Source organism: Phascolarctos cinereus, unplaced genomic scaffold, assembly GCF_003287225.1.
Source record: "Phascolarctos cinereus isolate Bilbo 61053 unplaced genomic scaffold, phaCin_HiC Scaffold_5;HRSCAF=322, whole genome shotgun sequence".
NCBI classification, from domain to species: domain Eukaryota; kingdom Metazoa; phylum Chordata; class Mammalia; order Diprotodontia; family Phascolarctidae; genus Phascolarctos; species Phascolarctos cinereus.
In genome coordinates this window covers 453,908,565-453,924,334 of record NW_027555958.1, presented here as the reverse complement: position 1 = coordinate 453,924,334, position 15,770 = coordinate 453,908,565, and the positions used below count along the sequence as shown (strand labels likewise).

General features: G+C 52.5%; 1 protein-coding gene across 9 annotated transcripts; it reads right to left on the bottom strand.

Annotated features, from left to right (window-relative positions):
• On the bottom strand, positions 1-13,635 carry LOC110209364 (carnitine O-palmitoyltransferase 2, mitochondrial). Of its 9 annotated transcripts, none has more exons than XM_078156646.1 (6): positions 13,293-13,356; positions 9,897-10,203; positions 9,281-9,361; positions 6,585-6,691; positions 1,145-2,363; positions 1-781 (listed from the first exon to the last, which is right to left on the bottom strand). In XM_078156646.1, exons 3-6 carry the CDS (start codon positions 9,294-9,296, stop codon positions 450-452), a joined length of 1,674 nt encoding a protein of 557 aa, XP_078012772.1. In that variant the 5' UTR covers positions 9,297-9,361; positions 9,897-10,203; positions 13,293-13,356; the 3' UTR covers positions 1-449. The 9 variants fall into 9 exon arrangements, with proteins under 9 accessions (XP_078012772.1, XP_020843461.1, XP_020843460.1 ...); XM_020987802.2 differs by having other exon boundaries at positions 1,145-2,449; positions 13,293-13,355; XM_020987801.2 differs by lacking the exon at positions 9,897-10,203 and having other exon boundaries at positions 1,145-2,449; positions 13,293-13,635.
• Between the last annotated feature and the right edge of the window lie 2,135 nt (positions 13,636-15,770).

The window sequence follows — 15,770 nt, the reverse complement described above, 5'->3', positions numbered from 1 at the left end:
TCACAGGTTTCAAGAGGAGTTTATTGCAGGAGTATCAATGTCCAAGACCCAGCAGATGACCCCTGATGCAGACGACACAGGATTCTCACCAAGAGACTGAGATGGTTTCCCGGAGGGACCTGACCAGGCCTGTTCCACACTAACCAGGCAGGCGCTGGCAGCCTCTTCCTCAAGGAGAGACAGTGAATATGTCTCCTCCATCCAGCTCAAATCCCACCCACAGAGAAGCCCCCAGAAGTCATGATTCACTGTTGAATTTGTGCAATCCATCCTACTTTAAACAACCCATTCATTTTGTCAGATTCATGATTTTAGAGTTAAAACATGACCATTTTAGTTACTCGGGCATTTCATGATTCTAAAGCTCAGAGAACAGTTCCTACCAACTCCTGCTTCCCCAGTTATCACTAGAAAGGCACTAGGTGCTGAAAGAGCCCTAACCTCTCCTGCTAACTTCTGACAGGTTTACCTTCTAGGACATCAAAAATGTCTCCCAAGGACTTATTCACACACTGGAGGAACTCCCTGACATTGCGGGCTGGGTAGGAGGAGACATTGCAGCCAATCCAGTCTTCATGGATTCTGTAGCCAACGCCAAAGCCATCAGGAACAACAGGGGCAAAGCCCCCGATGTTCACGGCAGGGCTGGCCAGGGTGCTGGTAGACAGGATGTTGTGATTGATCTGCCCATAGGCTGGGTCCTGGTACAACTCGGGCAGCTTGTGGCCTTCAGCTGCGGCCAGGTATCTCAAGGCAAACAAGTGTCTGTCAAATCCCTGGCCTGTGGGACAGAAGGCAAACAGTGACCGATGTACCCACTACCTGATTCTCCAATAACAACCTGTCTGTCCTAGCGGGATGGCAAAAGCACAGCTCAAAAATCTGAACCTAAAAAGGTTGTTTAAAGCAATTAGTAATGGGAGGGAACATGCTCAGAGAGGCCTTCAGAGGCTGTGCAGTCCACTAGCAGCCCAGTCATGCCCTGCCTCCAGCCCATCTCCAGTGAGTTATGCTCTAGCGATGGGGAGCTCCTGACCAGCGGAGGCCACCTATTCCTGTTGGACAGCTCCAACATGAAGTCCTTCCTCTGGCCTGCTTTCTCCCTCCCAACAGCAAGATGAGCCTCATCGTGGGGGACACTTACCCATTGCAGCCTCCCTTGTCAGCTGGCCATGGTACTTAGAGCACTGGGCAATCATCTCCTTCAGCTGGTCTGTGCTGTTCTTGGAAGGCTCTCTGACAAACGCCTCTGAACACTTCTTGGTGAACACGGAAGCTGGACGGACAGTCTCGGTGCGGCCATGTCTGAATGCCGCCGTGCTGCAGGACTCATAGGTGGCCACCGTCTGCCCGTACTGTCGGAGGAAGGCCATCTGGAAGGAGAGCTGAGCCACCGCATCAGGACTGAGCTTGTGCTTCTTCAAGAACTCTTTGCCTCCTCTGTGAAACTGAACGCTGTCGATAGTGAGGGTCTGCATGGAGGAGTCAAACTTCTCTTTGGCTTTGGCGATTCCGGCTTTTAAGGTCTCGTTCAATCTGAAATGGAGTTTCTGCACAGCCCTGGAGGAGTCAACGGGCGTGGGCTGAGCCTGGGGTGTGATGGCAGGGGTCTGGGTGCTATCTTTAAACATCTCATTGAAGACTCGCAGCACAGCGACGCCATCGCCCCAAGAGTGCTCAAAGTTGATAGCAGCATTCCCATCTTTGGCTACGATGAGGCTGAAGGATTTGTCAAACCATCGGTTGATGCCATCTCCATGCAGCATGGTGTGGGACAAATGGACCAGGTCTGTGATGGGGAAGTCATCTAGACACAGACAGAACACGGCCGAGTCCACTTTCCCAAGTGTTTCCTTATTCCCATTATTCAGCAGCTCCTGCCTCAGCCCTGCCCAGGTATCTCGGTTTTCAGTGGCCAGATATGCCAGAGGGAACTCAGGAGTGGGGCTGCTGTCAGACAGAACGTACTTCAGATGAGCATGGACTTCCGCGGCTTTGAGTATGTTCCCATCTTTATCCAGGACATCGAAAACATAAAAATTCCCATTTCTCAGCACTAACAAGTGCTTCTCCTTTTCATCGGTAAAAAGCTCATCTCGACCAGGCTGGGGCAGCCGAGTGGAATTGAAAAGTCTAAAATACTGCGACATATCCAAGGGGTAGGCATTGACCATGTAAGCCCCATACCAGGCCAGGGCTGGAGGGACAAGGCGGATGAGTCTCTTGAAGGTATCGGTGTCGCTTTTGGCAGGGTTGAGGTGGAAAACCTCGGGCTCCAGGAGGCCAGCCCGAAGAGTCTTCATGAACCGCAAGGCTGACATAGTTAAGTTAGTCGCTCGCGTGAGCTGGTCGTTATAATCTGGCTTTGGGTCAGGGTTGAAAGATATGAATGGATTAAAATTCAGAACAATGGAGTCTCGGGCAGATAGGTACATATCAAACCAGGGACCTAAAAAGATATTTAAAATAATAAGTCACAAGCACAAAGGGTCATTCTAGAACACTCACACATGTATTTATGATGTATCCACAATGTGCAGACTGTGGTGCTTGGTACTGGGAGAAAGGAGCCCTGCTGTCATGGAGAAGGGAGACAGACAAAATTATCAGAGAGGTACAAAGACCTGCCAAACAAGTGAGGGCCTGCCACCAAGAAGGCTTCCCAGACTGCTGGCAGGCAGTCAGCGTGCTCTGCAGGCTCACAACTGTGCAACGGCCAGTACACAACTGTCTGACAACACCCACTTTGAGGGGAAAACAATCAGTTTCTTTCCTGCACATAGGCACGCCCCAGTGTGCACAGGTGACTGAAAAAGTCCCCAAGGGTCCTGGATGAGAACAAGCCCAAATGTTAGGACTCCAAGGTCAATATAAGCAAAGCTCGTAGGTGAAAATGCTTATAGAAGTACACCCAAAATGGCTCTTTATTGTTTCATAAGGTCCAAGGTCCAATGAGAGCTCCTCAACAACTTGTGAGGATTCATGAATTATCAGGCAGCTGGGATAACAGGGTCAACAGATGAACCACTGGCGTCAGAATGATGGTTAGAGGCCAACCGCGAAGGAAGGAGGCCATTTCCTCTGGGGCACTCCTGGGTGCACCCAGGCCCGGCGGCTCAAGGGCATGGCTCAGTGATGGACTGTGGGTCAGCTTTCTGAGCAGCAGCCACGCCACGGTGAGAAGGCTCGGCACCAATGTGGCCCCAAGGAGGGTGTGGGATGTGCCTATAGTAATTCAACCAGGGGCAGCTCAGTGGCATTCAAATCTGGCCCAACCCTTACTAGCTGTGTGATCCTGGGCAAGTCACATAACCCTGTTTGCCTCAGTTTCCTCATCTGTAAAATGAGTTAGAGAAGAAAATGGCAAACCACTCCGGTACCTCTACCAAGAAAATCCCAAATGGGGTCATGGAGAGTAGGACACTGAAAACAACTGAATACACACAATTCAACCAGGGAAGGGGGACTGTGGTCTACATGAGGCAAGGAAGGTCAATCCCAACAAAGCCCAAATCTGAAAAACTGAAGAACTATCGCCTGAAATGAGGCACATCCGTGTAAAAAGCCAACTGGATTCAGAAACCAGTATGGGCCAACTTGTACTCCTCAGCTCACTCACTGATCATTCCCGCAGAAGACAGACCTGTCCTGAGAGAAGGTGCCTTTGTGGCATTCCAGGATGCTGGCACCAAAGAGAGTCTGGGTTCCAATCCCCCTGTCACTTTCTGGGTGACCTGAGCAAAGTTTCCTCCTCCCTCTGGGCTCCAGTTTTCTTATCTGTAAAATGATGGGGGTGATCCAAGTTTCTGTCCCACTCTTTTTTCCCCCCCTAACTCTTAAAAAACAAAACACTATAAATTTCAGAAGAGAAATAGCTGCTGTCCCTGGCTGGCAATGGGGCACTTCCCCATTACAGCGTAACCTAAGCCCATTCCAGAATTCGGCAGTCAGGAAGAGCCCAATGCCGGCGGATCGCTGCACCCAGGCTAGAAACCTGCCCAATGCCTCGCTCGGGGCCTGTCAGAACAGGACTTTGGGCACAATGTCATATGGGGTACCACTTCACTGCAGGATCATCCTAAGTCACAACTGGTGGCCCAGCAGCCACACAGCCTTATGGCTGCTGAGGGAAGGGCCCGCCTGCCCGTGGTCACTGCTGGGAGATCTCCATTTTTCTCAGGGTGAAAAGAAGATTAGGAAGCTGTACAGTCAGGATCCTGGGTTCTGAGCCCCAGTTCTGACTCTGACTTGCTGTGTAACCCCAGGCAGGTCACTGTCCTCACTTGACCTCAGTTTTTCCATCTGTGAAATGAGAAAATATTAAACTTTATATTTCACAGATCTATTGTAAACAAAATGCAGCACTACAGGAACGGGAACCTGAGACACTTCTCCATTGACTGGAATCCATCCAAGGTGCTATTTCTGGGCAGTTCTGTTCCCACCTTTCTTTGGTCCCTCCTGTCTTCCCACATCCACCGAAGCCAGGATTCCTGCCCCACCCTCATCCTCGGATGCCCACTAAAGGTGCAGGATGTGTAGGCAGCTCAGCCCCTTCACGGGGCCTAAGTGTGGCCAAGGTGCAGGCTGACGATGACCCTGTGACCTTCAGTGCCTAACTGCCCAAGGTTAGATGCCAGGGACTAAACTAGTCACACGAAGGACAACGTGGACAATTTTCTACCACTTGGCCAGTGGTGGGGCTAAATTAAGAAAAGCAGGAAGAGCCATGAACTTGGGCTTAGAAGAACTGGATTTGAGCCCAGCTCTGCCACTTACTAGCTGCATCTCCTGAGGCCTCAATTTCCTCATCTGTAACATAGGGACAGCAAAATTTGTACCATCCCCCTCAAAGCTTTGCTGAAGATAAACTGCAAAGTGCTCCAAAAATATGGTGGTTATTATTGTTTTGTGCCATGCTAACCTGATGCCTCCTCTCAGGGAGTCCTTCCAGACCTCATCACCAGGGAGGCCAAAGCAGTCATGCTCATGCTCCCTAATGATGGAGGTGCACTGGCACATGCCCTTCCATCAGGGTGTTAGGCCTCACTGGCTTGGGGCCAAGGGCACTGCTCTGCTGAGGTGCAGGCCCGTCCTCTGTAAAAGGAGTCCACCTGGCCACTGCCGGTGTGTGGGATACCCTGGGAACACCACTGGACTTGGAGCTGGCGGAGGAAGGGAGCTTGGTCAGGGTGACAAAGAGGAGAGAATGTGGGTCTGAGTCCCAGCTCTATGACGATGGGCAAGTTTCCCTGCTCTGAGCCTCTTTCCCGCCCTCCTGCCCCCCAGGCTGCTGCCTCCAAGAGGGTCCTGTGAGCTGCTCTGAGGGAGGACGTTTTCAGGAGGCGCTGAAGTCACTGACATACATACATGCTGGGGTCCTGGCTGGCGTGGCCTTCCTGTCCTCCAGGGCCTTACCTGATGCTCTCCCTCTCTCTTTGCACTCATCATTTTTCTCCTGCCTCATCTTTCTGCTCTGGCTCTTCTCCTGTGTATTTCTTTTCCATCCTCACTGTTTTTCCTTCCCTGGTTCTTGAGAAAACAGAATTAGCACAGGTAATGCCCCACTTGTCCCTGCCCACTTGGCCCCCTTGCCTGGGGGAGGCTCCTAGAACCCAATCCAGAGCCAGGAAAGCACTGGCTACAGCAAAACCACAAGGACTCCCCTTCAGAGATGACGAGGTGTGAACTGATTTCTGGGCAGGGGGCAAAGGGCACAACAAGCAGCCGGAAGTCTGGGATTCCTCACCCAGTCACAAAGCCCCAGCCCAGGTCTCCCAGCTCCTGGCTGGGCAATCCTGAACAAGTCACGGAGCCCCATGGGAGCTGTCGCCCCTCTCACTCATGGGGACACGATGAAAAGCAGGGCAGGGGCAGGCAGAATGGATTCAAACACCGGCTCTCACACCTGCTAGATGCCTGCCATGGGGCAGTCACTGTCTCTCTCTGAGCCTCAGTTTCCTTGTCTGCAAAATGAGGTTAGTAACCAGTTGCTCAGGGTTGTGGTGAGCTAATATAACAGAGTAACGTTAGCCGGGCACCAAGGGCGCACTCCCATCTTCCCGAGAGGCAGGCCCTGATGAAAGGAGTGCTGGAGAGGGAGGGGGGAGACCTGGGCTCCAGGATCGGCAGGGTCACTGAACTGACTGCAGGTCCTGGTTCAGTCCCTCCCTTTCTCTAGACCTCAGCTGCCCTTGTGTAAGACCAAGGGCCTGCACAGGAATGGTCTCCTTCCAGCCCGGACATTCTATTTTTTTTTAAAGTACAGAAAAACTGCGAATAGGGGCCACAGCTGCAAACTAAGGGACAATTTTGATGTGCACACACACAAAGAAACTGCTGGGCCCAAGTCCATTTTCCTGTTATACATGTGCCCAAACACAGGGTCCCTCCTCTTCCATGGAGCCTCCCCTTCAGCCAGCAGCGACCTCGGCTCACCACTGACCTCTCTGCCAGGACCAGAATCCTGAAGGGGGCCTGCCTTCAGGTCACAAGGTGCCCAGGGCAAGATGGATTTGTTCCTCACTCTGCTGTATGGGGACGGGGATAGGGCGTGTTCAGAGTCAGGCTTCCCTCGAGCCTACCTGAAATGTAGCTGGTGTGTCTATTCTGCTTGTCCTGAGCAAGCAGCCGTGCGTGGAGTTCTTTGCCGAGTCCGCTTTCAAAGGTCCGGCAGAGCTGCTCTGTTCTCCTGAGACATTCAAGAAGGAAGCATCAGGCCACAGGACAGTGAGGGCACAGGAGAAGCTGCACACCCCAATCAGGCTAGACTAAAGGAGAGCTCACATTTCGGTGGATTTTACTGTTTACAAAGAAAGTACCCAAGGCCATTATTACCCCCATTTCTGAGATAATTCACTCCAGGGCTAACATTAGCATAGCACCTTAATACAGGCTCTCCCTGGAGGTGAACTGCCTTGCCAAGGTCACCAAGTCAGTGACCAAGCTGGGGTTCTAAGCCAGGCCCCTCCTGCCTCCAAATCCAGAGCTCCATCCTCCAGCCCCTCCCTGCCTCCCTACACTGAGCTCAAGTCACCTACTCCCAGAGCACTAAGAGAGTAGGCAAACTGGACTCATCATGTCCCACTGGCTGAACCTCTGGACTTCACCCTAATCTTATCACCCTGCAAGATCACATCAACCCCCACCCCACCTTTCCAGCTTCTTCTTCTGTGCTATCTCCCCATCAGACTGTGAGATCCTTGAGGGCAGGGACTGTCTTTTGCCTTTCTTTGTGTGCCCAAGTTTAGCACGCTGCTGGGCACCCAGAAGGTGCTTAGTAAGTGTTTATCGACTGATAGAGCTGCTGTGGTGATCTTTGGAAGGCTGGGAGAAAAAGAGAGGTGCCCCAGGACCGGAGAGGAGATGTCGGCCTGATTTTCCAGAAGGGAAGCAGGTGGGCGTCTGCGGACTACAGATGAGCAAAGTGACTTGTAAATCTCGGTGACGTCAGAACAGGCATTATTAAGGAGCTACCTTGTGGCCACTACAGGGTGACATGACATCACCAAGCCCAGACTGCAGCGACTTACCTCATGTCTCCGTTTTGCCAAGGAAGGCCTGGCAGAGCAGCATCTAACAGCCTCATGCTGCCCTTGTCCAGGATAAAGTGGAGACATGGGCTCACTGACAGAACAGTTTGGTGAATCTGGGAGAGGAGTGAGCTGAAGGCCTGGCCCCCAAGTGCTCCTTAAAGAGATGACGTTAGCCTGGAGGAAAGTCTCCAGTGGGGGTTCCAAGCGCCTGTCCCTGGAGCATCCTCTTCAACATGCTGATCAGTGACTTGGCTCTAGGAACAGATCACATGCTTGTCACACTGGTATGACCTGAAGCTGGAGAGGACAGCATGAAGCTGAAGCCGAAAGGCTACAACGTGGGCCAAAGCGAGATGCCAGTTAATAGAGGTCAAAGTAACGATTTACATGAGGATTCAAAACATAAACTTCACAAATGCAAGGCAAGAGGCTTTTTCTTGTGAAAAAGATCTGGGAGGCCTAGTGAACAGCAAACTCAGTAGGAGTTAAGAGGGGGACATGGCAGTGGAAAAATCTCATGCTGCCCTAGGCTACGCTGAGAGAGACGGTACCCAGAACCAGGAAGGTGGGAGTGTCCCTGAACTCTGCCCTAACTGGGCCACAGCCAGAGACTGTGTTGGATTCTGGGTACTGCATTGTTAAAGGGTATGGATGTGCCGAGGCATAGCGAGGCACGGCGTCCCTGCTCCTGAGCCGGACTCGGGTGGATCCCCTAAGCCACCCACCATACCAGGCTTCATCTAACCTAAGAGGTGTGCCTGGACAAGGCCCGAGAGGCCATGGTTCGCTTCAGGCCAGTAACCTCTTGTCCACGTCTGGCCCACCGAGCAGAGCTGTCCTCCCATAGAGAAGACTGCCTCCTGGAGCTAGAGGCTCCGTGCCCCTCCCTTATCAGGGACTTTGTCAGCAGGACCCATGCTGCACGTGGATCGTAAAGAGGCATGTCATCTCAAGTGCTCCTCAACCCTAAGTCAAGTCTGCGATTGCTGGTGACTTGATTAAAAAATCAAAAGTTTGTTTTCTAAATTGACAAAGTGCAGGGCCTTCCCCGGAACACTTCGTTACCTCACCCAGTACAGAAATCTCTCTAAGGTTCAGCTTGACCTGACCCCACTGGCCTCTTGGCCCTCTTAACCACTTCAACATGCATTAAGTACCTACTGTGTGCAAAGCACTCTCCTAGGTAATGGAGATGCAAGGAGCCAGTGTTCTCCTGGGACATGACATCTACTGAGGGGAAGGAGGATACAAAGCAAAGAACACTGGAACCTTCTTCTAGGGGCCCTGCAGGACAGACAGAACCCTTGCTGCTGGGTGGAAGGGGAAAGGAGGAAATCAGGCAAGGCCACACAGCCCATGGCTCCTGAGAGGTGGAAGTGAGGAAAGGCCACAGATGCAGCTGGAGAGGCAGGCCTTGTCTCGTGGACAGAAATGGGAGATTCTCCACGCGCGGATGGGAGCACCGAACCACGGGGGAGCGACATCCCAGGTTTGTGCTGGCCTCTGTCTCTGCTCAAGTCCACGTCTTCCCATTCTGGCCACCACGGATGGAGGAGAGCATAAAATGCACATTCCCCAGGTAGGAGCTTTGGGCCAGCCAGCCAGGTGGTGCCAGGGAGCAGACTCTGACAAGGCAGCTTTCTTTCTCAAGGGAAAAACAATTCACCTTTGGCTCTGTAGCCCTGGGCCACCTTCCCGTTGGACTTTTTCTCTCTCACAGCCTCTTCTGGGTCATGGGTCTTTACCTGAATTGGCTGTCATCCAAAAGAGGTCTCTGGGCACTGAGGTATCTCTTCATGCTGTCTTCAAGTTTGGGAATAGGCAGCCTGAAGGAAAGAAAGAACTCCAAGTCAGCCAGATGGGATTCAGATGGAGAAGAGTAATTGTACCCACCACCCACAGTAACCAAGCAGATCCTGGCAGTTTGATTTCTTTGCAAAAACTAGAAAGGAAGAAGTTCCACAAAGACTCTGTCTTGATGGATCTCTGAAAGCAGGCCTACCCACCTCTCAGACTCAATGTGGCCAGAATAAACTCAGCTTCTCCCTTAGAACAGCCCTTCCCCACCACCCTCCTGGGCCCTCCCAGGCATTTCCAATTCTCCCCTCTCCTCACCTCCCATAACCCAGTCACTTGCTCATTCCTGTGGATTATAATGCCACAGCAGCCCCCGTCTCTCCATGTACAGTCACCCCTCCCCTGCAGTTATCCTCCTAATCGCAGTCAGCCTCTCTCCTCATCCTTCCTGCAATAACTAAAACAATACTCCGGAGGCATAACTCGCTTGTCTCTGGGAGAACACGTGGTCTTGCACATAAGGGCCCTGGAAGTCTGGAGTAGAGGGGACAGCTCCCGCTTTACCTCAGATCCCCTCCTCTGCAGCCTCCTTCTGCCACGCCCTTGGGCGGCTCTGTCCAAGAGCTGGAATATGCTCTCCCCTCGGCTTTCGAGGCTCAGCTCAGGTCCCACTTCCTTTGTGTAGCCTTCAGCCTTTCCTGATGGGTATTGGTGTTTCTTCTCCTCAAATAGTCTTGGGGCCCTTTGATCTGTCCTTTGCCTCTTTCCCTCCCTAGCTTGTATACCTATCTTGGGCATAGCACATCCTCTCCACAGAAGGTAAGCTCCTTGAGGGCAGGGGCCATTTCATTTCTGTTTGTATTCTCAGTACCTAAAGCAGTACACAAAACATAAAGGCACTCAATGAATGCCTGCTGGATTGAATTGGTCTTGAGATCTGGAGGCCTGCGTTCAAATCCTGGGCTCCAGCCTGCAGGACTTAAAGCAAGTCACTCTATTTCTCTCCTGTAAATGTTCTCCCTTCGTAAAATGGGAGCAACGCCTACACAACCATCCCAAAGCCAAGGGCCGAGCGCTCTGAGCGCCAGTACCTGAGACAACTTCAGTCAAGAGGGTCTCCTGAGAGGGCAGTCTGCCGTGCACACTGCACAGGAACAGAACAGTCTTCTCTCCAGGTCTAGGTCACTACCCTCCCCAACAATAGGGGGCACAAAGCTCCCCCCAAGCACTTGTAGTTACTTGTATCCATACTGTATACCCCTAGGCCAGTGGAAGGTGAGCTCCTCGGGGGTAGTAACCATTTGGGGCTTCTATTTGCATCTCTAGGCCCTAGCACACAGCAGGTGTTTACTGTTGGCAGAATTCTAATACCAGTGTCCTTGACTGGTTTCCACGCTGGACAATGGATATCCCGCTCAGCTTTCCAGGCCTTGTTACCAGCCTAAGGTTAGGAAAAGGGCTGCTCCACAGTAACCCTTGAGTGCCACGTGACCCTGGCAGGTTCTCAAACTAGAAAGCCAGCTGGCTCTGCTCAGCTTGGCTGTCACGGCACAGGGTGTGTCCGTCTAATCCCTAGAAGTTGTAATTAGCCATAAAGATGTCCTCGAACCTGACAAACAGGAACTCTATCTCTCCTACCCCCCACCCCAATCTATGAAGAGGCAGCTCCAGCCATGAAAACAAAAAGGGCTGGACTTGAGAAGCCCAGGGCCTGGACTGGCATTTTGGCTTGGAGGTTTAGTTCCCTCAGGGGTAAAACAAGGGAGTGAATCTAGCCCTCGGAGCTCCCTCCTGGCTCTGGAACCATGACTTTATTCCTCCTCCACTTGCACTCCCTACCTTGTATCACCCTTCCCTGGGCACGTCTCTCCTGTGGACCCCAGTAAAAGGCAAAGCCCTCAGAGGCACAGCTTGCTTTGCTTCTGCTCTCAGTCTTTCTAGGTGCTCCTCCCCTTCACATCGACAACATCCCCACTGGAAACAAGGTGGGAAAAGCTAAACTCCCTGACCTCTGGGTCCCTTTCTAGATTCTCAAAAATGGGGGAAGGGGGTCCCCCAAGAGAGGGCCGTGGCCTCAGCTTTTTTGACTAATGACTTCTATCAGGCTTACAATCCACTAACACCCCAAGACCCTTTTTTTGGGCAATCATGCCTCACCTATGCCCATCTACCTGCCTTGCCTAGCATCCCATGGGTGGCACAGAGTACAGCCTGTATTGGAATCTGGGTCTCCTGACTCACTCAATTCTGCCTCAAAAAGAGGTTAATTCACAGAACAAAGGCTATATGGTCAAAAGCCACAGAGCTGGCAGTGGCCTAAGTGATCATCTAATCCTTACCGTCTTGGCCCGCCTCAAAAAGGGGAGAAGCAGTCCATCATGAAAAAGATGGCTACTTTGAGGGGGACTATTTAGCCAGCCCCAAATGGGCCTCGGTCTTTTCCCCACTTGCTTCTGCCACAGCTGTAGATAGACGGCTGTTAATAAACGGCAGTTTTCAAGACCATCAACAAACTTTAATTTAGCTGTTGGCAGCCTGTATGTAGGAGCCTGGTCAATGATCCCTGACCTCAATATGTTGGTCAAACTTAGGGAAAGACACTGAAGCAAGCTTCGGTACCCAGAAGCAATGCCCAAAAGCTTGCAATTACAGAACCATTGGAGTGATGCAGTAGAATTAATTTTAAAAAAAAGAGAGAACGGAGGTCAGAATGGTAGAGAACACTGGTAGAACATGAGTAGAGAACATGGTGGTAGAAAAACAAAAGGTACCTAGGGATGGGGTGCTGTGGGGGTCTGCAGAAAGCTAAGCAGGCTCAGGGACCAGAAAGGTAGTGACACTCTTCGTCTCAAGTGAAGAGGGTTGGAGATCAGTGAAGATTTAGAAGCCAGCAGAGGTGAAAGCCCCCAGTGTGTCACGTTAGAAATTTAACAAAAAGGTAAACTGATGCAATTCTTCAAGCAAGATATGCAAACTGATAATAAAAGATGAGTGTCATGACAGACCTTCTGAGAGACAAAATTCTGAGCATGATCAGTCTAGCTAGGCTAGCAGTAACCAACAGAGTGGGTCATCGGTCCCTCTTGACAACCAAACATCAGAGGGCTGTCGGGGCCTTTTAAACCAAGGTGCATCTTCCTTCTGATTGGCCTGACAGTACATCATTTGGACCTCCCCAGGCCAAGTAAAGCAATCCCAAATGGCAGACACCTTAATGAGGTGGGTTATCAGCTCTTATTACTTACTGAGGTAAAAAAAAAATCTAGGTTTTATCATTATGCTTACACGTAGATTCAGGTCTCAGAGAAAACCTGAATTCTAATTCAGACCAACAAGGCTCCTCATGGCCAAAATCACGTCAAAGACAGAGAAATCATTCATTCACACGCTGCACTCCTGGCCATCGTCGTTAAATGAGGTTCAATCTGACGCGGGCTGCCTTCACTCCCACCAAAGCCAAGCAAGTTTAATTAGTCATCCTCTCACATCCCCCAAGTCAGGCGCACTCGACAGGTCAGGCAGGTCAGGTCCTGCCTCCCGGCGGTCCACGAGGGGCTCACGAGGGAGGAGCCCGGGACGCCGGGGACCCTCTTCTGATTCCGTCCCGGGGCAGCTCCGGGAGGCCCACACTCAGCACACCGCCGGGGGTGAAAGGGCCTCCCGAACCGAGGCGTGGTCTGCGGTGGGGGAGGGGGGCGCACGCCTCTGCCCTTTTTTCTTTATTTTTCCACCCGCAGCGGGTGAAAACGTGCCCTCTGACCTCTGGCCTTAGCCGCAGGCCAAGAGGCCGGCGTCCAAGGACTTGACCGCACGTGCCGGCGGGGAGAGGGAGGCGCGGGTGGCTGTGACCTTTCACCCACTTAGGACCCGCCCCGCCCCTAGGCGCCTGTGGCCGGAGAAGGGGCCCGGACCGAGGCCCGGCGCCCGCGGGAGGCGCCTAACACGTGCACGCCGCGGTACCTGGGCAGGCTCGGCTGGAAGTGCAGGGTGGGCACGATGCTTCGCTGCAGGTACTGCCGCTCGGCCCCGGGCCCGGGCCCCGCTTCGGCCCCGGGCCCGGGCCCCGCTTCGGCCCCGAGCCGCCTCCGCCCGCAGCCTCCGCCCGTCATCCTCAGCGGCGCCGGCCGCGGCCCGAGCCTCAGGCGGGCCATCAGCGGCCCCATGGCGGCTCCTCCCGGCGGCCTCCGCGCCCGGCTCGAGCCTCGCTCTGGTCCGGGCCACCCGGCTGGAAGGACTCCAAGGCCTGGGGAGTCCCGGCCTCTGCCGGCCGGGCGGACGCTGCCAACCGAATATCCGGTTCCAGCCTAAGAGGGCCCGCCCTCCCCTGGAGGAGGGGGGAGGAGCGAGGGAGGAAGGAAGGGGCGGGTTCTGCTCCTAGGGCGCGGCTGGGGGAGAAGAGAAAGCTCCCGGCTCATAGATCACAGACCCGGCAAGGCATCTCAGAGGCCGGGGGGGGGGGGGGGGGGGAAGGAAAGAAGAACTTATGAAGCGCCAACTATGTGCCCGGCACCGGGCTGAGCACTTTACAGATAGTTATTTCTCCTTGTGGAAGAGGTGCTGTCATTATCCCCATCTTACAGAGGAGGAAACTGAGGCAGGCGGAGGCTGGCTCCTAGCTCTGGGAGGTTCCTGGAAGTCCTTTTGGCGAGCTGGATTTAAGCGAGCTCCCGCAGCCCGCTGCCTGGCTCCTTCAGCTTCTCCCCTTCACAAAATCATCCTCCCGTCCGGGGAGGGGGGGAAGCGGCAGTCCTGGGCTGACGCCTCCTCCCCCTCTGGGCAGCCTTTGAAGCCTGACCCCTTCACCGCTTCCATCTTCACCTCGTGTCCAGAGCTGAACTCGTCGTCTTTACCCCAGACCCTCCCCTGTTCCTGGCTTCCCTATGGCCAGGCTCATTGCCCAGGCGTTACCCCAGATTCCTCACTGTCACCCCCCATAACCAGTTGGCAGGTCGTGTCATTTCCACCTTCGTAACTTTTGTCTCCTCTGACCCCGCCCCCGCTCTCATGCAGACCCCCATCCCCTCCCACCTGGACTATTGGTGGGTCTGCCTGCCTTAAGGCTCTCCCCCTGCAGCCTACCCTCACTCATCTGTCTAAGTGACCTTCCTAAAGTTCACGTCTGACCGGGTTACCTACCCAGTCCCTCCCAGTTCCTTCCCCATTGGATAACCTCCAGTGGGCTCCTAGCCCCTCCAGGACCCAATATCAAATCGTCTGCCTGGCTTTCAAAGCCCTTCCTAACCTGCTCCCCCGGCCCCCTCCCACCTTTCCCATCTTCCTGTACATTACCGCCTCCCAAGTACTTTGTGATCAGTGCCACTGGGTTCCTCGGACATAACAGTACTTTCTACTTTCTCAAACAATACAATGCGGATGAGGATAATAGAGTCCAAATATGGCGGCTTCACTATTCTTTTAAATGTAGAGAAGGTTTTGTTTTTCCTTTGTCTCCCCAGCGCCTGGCACAGTGCCAGCCACATAGTAGGCACTTAACAAATGATGAAGGAAAGAGTTTGTTCATGAAATCCTTTTATGTTATTTTTATTTTTTTCATCTACTTATTATCTTAAAAGTTTCCTTCTTCAAGTTGTGGTATATGATTGTGATGGAATACTATTCGCTCTAAGAAATGACAAGAAATGTCAATATCCTTTGCCCCATGGCTCCATTCACCATTCCTATAACTTTACAAATCAAAACACCCCTCCCCGACCCCAATGCCCATGTTTGTGTTGTCCACCTCATTAAAATATAAGCTCCTTGAGGCAGGAGGTTTACTTATGTATATGTAGCTCCAGCATACTTAATTCCTATTTCTTTTTCATTCATTCATTCATTCACTAGAATAGTTTTTGAAAACCCAAGGGGACCGCCATGAATGAGAGTTTAATTCATTTAGTTTATTGTAACCCGTGGCTCAAAGGGCCAATGGCATAGGACTCTTCCATTGGTGGAGATTGGTTACTCAATGCCTTGTGCCTTCATGAGGGGCAGTGGAGCTGGTGAAAGATGGAGGGAAAAGAGAGTCTGGTCTCCTGGCTGCCAGCTTCCAGAGAGAAAGGAGTCAGGTTGTCCTAGACTCTCTTCTGGTCTCTGAAGGAAGGAGCTGAAATGCAGATTTCCTCTCCATGTCAGTTTCTTCCCCAACCCATGTGAGCCTAAGTTAATCTAGCACCACAGGTGAATGGCTTGTGGCTCTGCTGGCCTCCTTGAATAGCCATGGCACCTGCAATGCACACTGGACACCATGCTGTCCTTCTGACATACTCACACAATATGGAGCATGGACAGTCAGCGCCCTCCTGCCCTCATCCAAGGTTGCTTAGCAGCAGCACAAAATAATCTCCCTTAAATCTAAATAAACAGCTGGTTATGTTGACCATTAGCTAGAAGGGAGACAGTTTTTCTAGATGAAAGGGTTCACTGGTTCTCACAAGA

Excerpts from the sequence above, each read along its gene's own strand:
- LOC110209364 (XM_020987801.2), bottom strand. The coding sequence starts at position 13,495 with ATGGGGCCGCTGATGGCCCGCCTGAGGCTCGGGCCGCGGCCGGCGCCG. Across the intron at positions 9,362-13,292 it reads TTCCAGCCGAGCCTGCCCAG|GCTGCCTATTCCCAAACTTG; the intron begins GTACCGCGGCGT and ends TCTTTCCTTCAG. Across the intron at positions 2,450-6,584 it reads ACACACCAGCTACATTTCAG|GTCCCTGGTTTGATATGTAC; the intron begins GTAGGCTCGAGG and ends ATATCTTTTTAG.